Here is an 8,376-nt window from a genome sequence, read left to right on the forward strand (position 1 = left end):
TCAGTTGGAACTAGCGTTTGATTCACTAGAGAACAATTCCACTTCTATTATGTACCTAGTATTATGTAGTCGTGTTTCATTATTAATAACTAAATATTCCACACTTAGGTTCACGCAATTCATGTCGCTATTTAAATTCTAGCAGAATCGGACTTCGATAACTTCCAATCATATTTCATTTTGGGAAATTATAGATTACATTGTAAAGACTGGGGGATGGTTTTCGGCTCGTGCTTAGGATCTGCAGCATTGAAAACTATTCGACCTGTTGGATTTCATGTACATTTTCCGAGGTACCTACTTACCTCATCCAAATCAACATCAGTATCCGTCCCAGTCAGTCAGGCAACAACTCGGGCCTCACCAATTGTTGGTCGATGGCTCTTGGGTCTTTCTGGCATGACTTTTGGTGCTATTTTGCTTGGTGGAGTTACAAGGTTCTCACTATTTCTATTTGTAAACTATTTACTTAAGATTGACCGAGTCTGGTCTCTCAATGGTTGACTGGCATCCGTTTAAGGAGGTACCTCCTTTCAGTGAAGAACATTGGCGACTAGAATTCGAAAAATACAAGAAGTTCCCAGAACATGAACAGCAAGTTTAGATTTTTTTATCTACGTCCTGTTCAGCTATGTAAAGGAGCGTGGAGAAATGTCAATCACTCAATTCAAGTTTATATGGTATATGGAATTTATTCACCGAATGTGGGGTCGGACGATCGGTGCTGCTTTTGTTTTCCCAGCAATCTATTTTTTTTACAGAGGTTATTTCTCTCCAGTCATGAAATCTCGCGTTTTTATTTATGCAGGACTAATTGGATTTCAGGTAGTAATTTATTTGTTACCTTGTTATTATATAATTTGGAAGATCTCTAAAATATATTGTACCCTACAAGTACGTACTCTTAGTCGAATTTTCATAGGCATGAAAGTCAACATGTGTAAACTCAATGTCTTCGGGTTTTATTGACTGCCCCCACCTATTAAGGAAATACATTTTCATATATCCCGTAGAGTAAGGTTTAGTCTATCGTAAATACAATTCAAAAACTATTTTTTGTTTAGAGGTGTTTGCAACGACCTGACAACGTTACTTTTATCATTGTTATTATATAGGTCATTGTTACCACAAAAAGAGAATAGAATCCCATTTGTTTTTAAATAAATTTACTGAAGGAAATTACTTACTTACATCTGTTACCCCTCATGGAGGAGCATAGGCCGCACACCAGTATTCTCCAACCAACACTGTCCTCGGCAATCCTTTCCATTTGTTATTCATTCTTTCCATATCTGCTTGTATTTCCCGGTGTAATGTCTTCTTTGGACTTCCTCTCTTCCGCTTCCCTTCCGAATTCAAAGTTAGGGCTTGCCTCGTGATGCAGTTCGGTGATTTCCTTAATTGTATGTCCGATCCATTTCCAACGTCTTTACCTAATTTCCTCTTAATCTGGAAGCTGGTTTGTCCTCTCCTATAAAACGCTGTTGCTGATAGTATCAGGCCAGTGAATGTTGAGTATTTTTCGTAGACAACTGTTTATAAATACTTGTACCTTCTTGACGATGGTTGTAGTAGTTCTCCACGTTTCAGCTCCATACAGTAGGACTGTCTTGACGTTCTTATTGAAGATTCTCACTTTGAAATTAGTTGAGAGTTGTTTTGAGTTCCATATATTCTTCAACTGTAGGAATGTCACCCTTCACCAATCTTTGCCTTCACATCTGCATCAGATTCTCCTCGTTCATCGATGATGCTGCACAGATACTTGAATGTTTCCACTTCTTCCAGAGTTTCTCCATCAAGTGTGATGGGGCTGGTGTTCTCTGTGTTGTATTTGAGGATGTTGCTTTATCCCTTGTGTATGTTGAGGCCTACTGATGTAGAGGCTTATGGTACGCTGTTTGTCTTGACCTGCATTTGTTGGTGTGTGGGCTAGAATAACTGTGTTATCTGCAAAGTCCAAATCGTCTAGTTGCATCCCAACTGTCCATTGTATTCTGTGCTTCCCCTCAGATGTCGAGGTCTTCATAATGCAGTCAATCACTGGAAGAAAGAGGAAGGGGGAGAGGAGACAGCCTTGTCTGACTCCGATCCTCACCTGAAATGCCTTTTTCAGTTGTCTCCCATGCACGACTTTGGACTGTAGTCCGTCGTATGAATTCCTGATGATGTTGACGATTTTCTCAGGTACACCATAGTGTCGAAGAAGGTTGCATAAGGTTCTCCTACCTAGGCTGTCAAACCTTTTCTCTTAGTCAAGGAAGTTGATGTATAGTGACGAGTTCCACCCAACTGATTTTTCAACGATGATCCATAGTGTCGCGATTCGGTCTGTGTACGACCGATCCTTACGGAATCTAGCCTGTTGATCTCGAGGTTGGGCGTCTACTGAGTCTTTCATCTGGTTCAGCAATACTCTGTTGGAAACCTCTCCTGGTACTGACAACAGTGTGATTCTTCTGTAATTCTCACATTTGCTCAGATCTTTCTTTGGTATCTTGATGAGGTATCCTTCTTTCCAATCCTTTGGCACTTGTTCCTCCTTCCGAATCTACTTGAATAAGTGAAGCATGTTCGCAGTTACTTCAATGTCTGACTTCAGTGCTTCGGCTGGTATATTGTGAGGTCCTGTTGCTTTCACACACAATCTTGACTTCTTCGATCGTTGATGGAGTGGTATCTATAGGAAGGTGTGTGTGTGCTGCTTCGGTGTCCGGTGGATTGAATGGAGCTGGTCTATTCAGCAGTTCCTCGAAGTATTCTGCCCATTTTTCCTCTGTTCTTGAATCTCCGTGATTGTCTTTCCTTCTTTGTCCTTGAATGGTCTCTCTGGTTTACTATACCTCCTTGCTAGTTTCTTCGTTGTATCATATAGTTGTTTCATATTCCCTTCTCTTTCAGGTTTTTCCGCCGTCGTTGCTAGTTCTCCCATGTATTTCTGCTTGTCGGCTTTAATGCTCTTCTTCACTTGCTTGTTTGCTTCTGCGTACTCTGCTTGTGCCTTGACTTCTCTGCTCGTGTTCGACTGTTGTTAATTGCTGTCTTTTTGTTCTTTCTTTCTTTAATCTTGTCCAGGGTCCCGATAGAGATCCATTCCTCATGATGATGCTTGTTGCGGCCCAGTATCCTCTGACACGTTGAAGTTAGTGCTTCTTTGATCCCTTCATAGTTGTCCTCTATCATAGTTTCTTGTTCTTTCAGTAGATCCTGAAAAGCTTGGAACCTGTTGTTGAGAGTTATCTTGAATTCGTTGAGTTTGTTAGTATCTCGTAGGAAGGCTGTATTGAACACTTGTGCTGCTGTTTCCCCAGTTGTCCAGTGTTTCTTTAGCTTCACTTTCATCCTGGCAACCATCAAGTGGTGGTCTGAATCTATGTCAGCTCCTCTCCTGGTTCTCACATCTTCCATGGATCTTCCGAATTTTTTAGTGATGCAAATATGATCTATCTGGTTCTCTGTGGCGTGATCCGATGAGACCCATGTAGCTTTGTGTGTTTGTGTGGGAATATTGTGCAGCCTATAACCATTTAGTTGAATGCACATAGATTTGCGGATCTCTCTTCATTCTCATTTCTCTCTCCCAGTCCATATCGTCCCATTTTATCTTCATATCCTGTTTTGTCCACTCCGACTTTGGCATTTAGATCTCCCATCAGGATGATGAGGTCTTTTTCTGGATACTTCTCTATGATTGATTGCAGCCTTTCATAGAATTGATCTTTATCATCGTCATTGCTATCATTGGTGTGTGCATAACATTGCATAATATTCATTATGATCCCCTCCTTCTTTGTTTTGAATGATGCTTTGATTATCCTGGATCCATGAAATTCCCATCCTACAAGTGCATTTTGTGCTTCTCTAGACAGCATAAGAGCAACTCCCTGAGTGTGTGGAGCATTTTCCCCTTCGTGACCGGAGTACAGCAGCATCTCTCGCATACCTAGCCTTTGTTGTCCAGCTTGTGTCTAATGGGTTTCTCTGATTCCGAGTACTGCCAATTTGTATCTCCTCAATTCCATTGCTATTTGACTGGTCTTCCCGGTCTCCCAAATTGTCCGGACGTTCGATGTACCTATAAAAAATGTTGCTCTGGTTGTTAGAAGGGACATCGACCTCGTGACTTCCGAAAACTCTCGACTTTCATCCTGAGGCGTCACGATTCTTCCTTCAACTCAGAGGGCAGAGTTTAAATGGCTTAATTTTTTTAATCTGGTCGGCCTTTTTTTAACAAGATTTCTTTCTATGGGATGGGGTCGCTAACCCCATGCTCAACTCTCCACCGTTATCCGGGCTCGGGACCGTTAGTAACTCTAGAAGAGTTTGAATCCCATAAGGAAAACTGGTAGGAATACGATAAATCACTTTAGATAACCTATTTTTGTCCGCTACATGACCGCTATCGATCAAGTGTTATAGAACAGGTTTGCGTATTGTTTTGACGGTACCCATTCTTAACCATGAAGGGATGTGTTCACCTAGTCGTAGGCTCACTTGTATGGTAGGGCGCACAATATAGCTTTCTTCACAGGATTTCGTAGATACACATAGATGTGGTAGAACCAGGTAACTTATCCTTTAGTTGAGGAATCACCATATATCGTGTCAAGAACGATAGACAGAGGTTAGGTGCATTAAATGTTCTTTTCACTGGTCTAGTTAGTCTTATAAAATTTAACAACAACGTGCCGGAAGAGACAGAAGGCAACAATCATTATGAACTGTTTCAAAACTGCTGACACAACGATTTGATGTTTGTTGGCATTTTAATGACCGACTTTTGTATTTTGGTTCAATTTTTAAAGGTCGTTCGTCATGATCGAACTACTTTATTATTAATGTCTTCAATTGCAGCGATCTCTGGTATAAATTCAACTCATACGGATATTATCAGTTCTTTTGTCATAGCAAATGTGACTAATTCTGAAAAGCTTAAAAAGTAGATCTATCATCCCATTCTTTCGACTAATTACAATTATACAATATTGTAAGTAATCATGTTGAATGGGCAACTCTTTTCATTTATTCATCCATGTTAGTGTGCAAAATAATTACATAAATAATCATATAAATCTGCTATAGCTTTATAAAAATATAAGCACCTTTATAGTGTACGTTACTCACATGTTTATGAGTGGTAATTATCATATGAAGTCAGATTTCATTGCTACAAATGATATGAATAAAAACAACTGAATATCTTTAGGCTCTGAACCACTGTTACATTCATAATCACAGCTTACAATCAGGATGTAACTGTGATTGTTGATAATATTATAATAAAACAAAGAAGTTAGATGAAACAAGGAACACTAAAGCAATAGATTTCAACTTTGAAGCTCAACGATAATTTTTTAGTTAGTGTATGCAAATTAAAGTTGTCCTATGACTCATTGGTTTCGAGCTAAATTCATATATTTATCAGGTACTATGTAGTTATGGTTAGTGTTGTTTATAGATGAGTGAAGATTAAAAAAGTTATCATAAAATATTCTTGCATCTGTTAGTTTACTTTTATTTTATTTTTTACCATAGTTGGTACTTTCCTTTCAATTTTGTTTAAATAAATTCCTTTTTAAATGTACAGACAACGATATCTGGTGATGTGAAATTGAAACTGATTCCATCTATTACGAAAAAACAACAAGCAGAAAAAAGTCAAGTAAGAAGTAGTATTTGAATTATCCAATATTTTTAGACATCGTTATCACCAAGTAGAGTTTCAAAATCCAACGATTTTAAAATTATACCGAATATAACCAAATCTTAATCTCAAAGATAATATTTATCACTCACTTGAAGAATCTTTGAAAACGAAGGAACACTGGACGGCTATTTCTCCCTAGATTACGGTTTTTAATCAGTGCAAAACCATAAATCCTTTAAGTATAGAAATTAGGCTTTCCAGGTCTTTCAGAGAGTGATATACCTTTGTAATTGAATGTTAGAGTGACATCTCGAGACTTATTTCCTTGATGCCCGGTAGCCAAATTAAGATTAACCACAATTCATTCCTTGAAAGTCTTAGTAATTATTGGTATAAAACCAGGCTTATTTCAACTCTTTTGGGTAAAGATTTATCATTCACCGAATTGAAATTAACATCAAATATTATCTTTCATGTTTTTACTTTTTTGAAGATTCTTCATCAAAGTCAGTATGCACGGTTCTCCTGTAATCAGAAATAAAGACACAGCTTTATGAATGTGTTGTTGTTAAATTGTTCAGTTAATAACATTAAAAAGCTTTTTATTTGCTTATCAACTAGATTAATATTATTTTTCTTAAACTACTTTTTTTGGATCAGGTACACGTTCGAGCTTTATTCTCATACAGTCCAAGCTCAGATTCACTAACTCCATGTCCAGAAGCTGGTCTGGCATTTTTAAAAGGTGAAATTCTGCGTATAGTCAATTCAGAAGATCCTAATTGGTGGCAAGCTGTAAAAGTATGTAATTATAAGAAATTACAGTTTTGATGATAATGAATTAATTATTAAATAAACCTAACAGGTTGACATTAATTGAGAAACCATTGGAAACTACAGAGTACGAGATAGCTGTTTAACCTATGCATCAGAGTCCTCTGTCGCGCTAACCTATGACTCCATCAGGAGTTAAACCCTGAAACTTTAAGTCCCGAAAGAGGAAGTTTAGTGTTGAAAGTTGAGGTAGAAGGAATAGTAGGAAGTGAAGAAGGAGATTGATTATGAATACAGTGGTCTTGAGTGCTGTTAGAGATAGGAGGGCAGTTATCACTTCCCGGTTGCCCACACCGTGGAAGGGTTCTTCTAGAGGTACCTGAAAAGGAAATTGGGTTTGAAGTGGGAAGGCAGCATCGCTGCAGATGCTGGTTGTCTGAAGGGAACACCTTACTGCCGTCACACCTCTGTACAGTCGGCAGTACGACTTCACCTTCGGACCTTGGGTTTGCTGCTTTTAGTCTTACCGCTCTTCAACCGACCTGCCTGGCATGGTAGAACCCACAGGAACATATGTTCCAGCCAATATGGCTCGATTGGTTCATCACGATAGGCAAGACCGACCACCACGTCAAGGTAGCAGCAACGGTCGGGAAAGATGTACCTCAGAAGTACATAAACCTTGTGAAGGCTCTTTCTAACTGTTACCAACTCATTATGGAAACCATCTTTAAGTCATATCCATCGTCACTGTTCTATCTGCAAAATAAGGAACCTTTCTTTATAAATAAGGTCAGACGATAAGTAATAAGTGTTACGTGAAAATAGTTCTAGAAGCAAAAATTATGGCTTATAAAGTTGTCTAGTTGTATCTTAATATGATAAACACCATGCTAATAATAATAATAGTAATATTAATAACGATAGTTATCATGTGTTCACCAGTGACTAATCTCGATAGGAAATTTCCAGAGTTCTAGTGAGAAACCAAAACCAGTGAAGTTAAACCGTGTCGAGTGTTAGTAAGTTATCGACCAAAAACAATGGGAGGTGGTCAAGCAATATTGTGCATTGGATGAAATTAGACATTAACACTGTTGGATGCCAGAAGATACAGGTGTTTATTAACAGTTGTCTACGCAAGATACTTCGGATCCGTTGGCCAGACACTATCAGCAACATTATACTGTGGGAGAGAACAAACCAGATTCCATCCGGTGGAGGAAGAAACGCTGGAAGTGGATTGAACATACATTGAGGAGATCACCCAACTGCGTCACAAGGCAAGCCCTCACATGGAGTCCTGAAGGTCAAGCGAAAAGAGGAAGACTAAAGAACACATGACGCCGAGAAATGGAGATAAATATAAGAAGAATGAACAACAACTGAATAGAACTAGAAAGGAATGCCCAGGACAGAGTGGATTGGAGAATGCTGGTCAGCGGTCTATGCTCCACTGAGAGTAACAGGCGTAAGTAAGTAAAGTACTGTTGGATAACAGCCAACTGTTTAAGAGGCTGAACGTTCTCACGCGAGACCGAAGGACCTGTGTTTGATTTCTGGATATTTATTTATTATTTATCCTGGATGCGGGATCATAGACTCTCACTGTTGATGAGTCTCATCAGTGAGTTAGTCAGTTACAACGTAGAACTTCGTACGTACGTACATCAGTTCGCGTCGCCATACCACATTAACACAGAGATGCAGTTGTCGATTCAAATCCCATAGTGGTAAAAGTAGTAAAAGTACAAGCAGTAATCGGAAAGATTAGGGTTTGGAGATGTTATTCAAGGAGTATAATCCAGTAAAATAAATTTGGAAAGGGAAAAAGGATAGAGACATGAAAAATTCAGAAGATTAGAATTCGGGAGAACGCAAAGAATGGATGCACCTGAGCCATTGCACACGATTTTAAGCCATGTCATTCAGGGTTTCTAACCATCGGCTGCTAT

At 38.9% G+C, this 8,376-nt stretch overlaps 1 protein-coding gene across 1 annotated transcript; it reads left to right on the forward strand.

The window, feature by feature from the left end:
- Positions 1–216: 216 nt before the first annotated feature.
- Smp_147510 (putative cytochrome C oxidase assembly protein cox15) lies at positions 217–6,478 on the forward strand (the record flags this gene model as incomplete). The annotated part of the gene is made up of 4 exons (XM_018789280.1): positions 217–437; positions 475–598; positions 5,588–5,662; positions 6,308–6,478. The coding sequence occupies 4 exons, from the start codon at positions 217–219 to the stop codon at positions 6,476–6,478; spliced, it is 591 nt and encodes a 196-aa protein (XP_018654739.1).
- Positions 6,479–8,376: the final 1,898 nt, after the last annotated feature.

The sequence above is a fragment of the Schistosoma mansoni genome, chromosome W, assembly GCF_000237925.1.
Source record: "Schistosoma mansoni strain Puerto Rico chromosome W, complete genome".
In the NCBI taxonomy this organism is placed as follows: domain Eukaryota; kingdom Metazoa; phylum Platyhelminthes; class Trematoda; order Strigeidida; family Schistosomatidae; genus Schistosoma; species Schistosoma mansoni.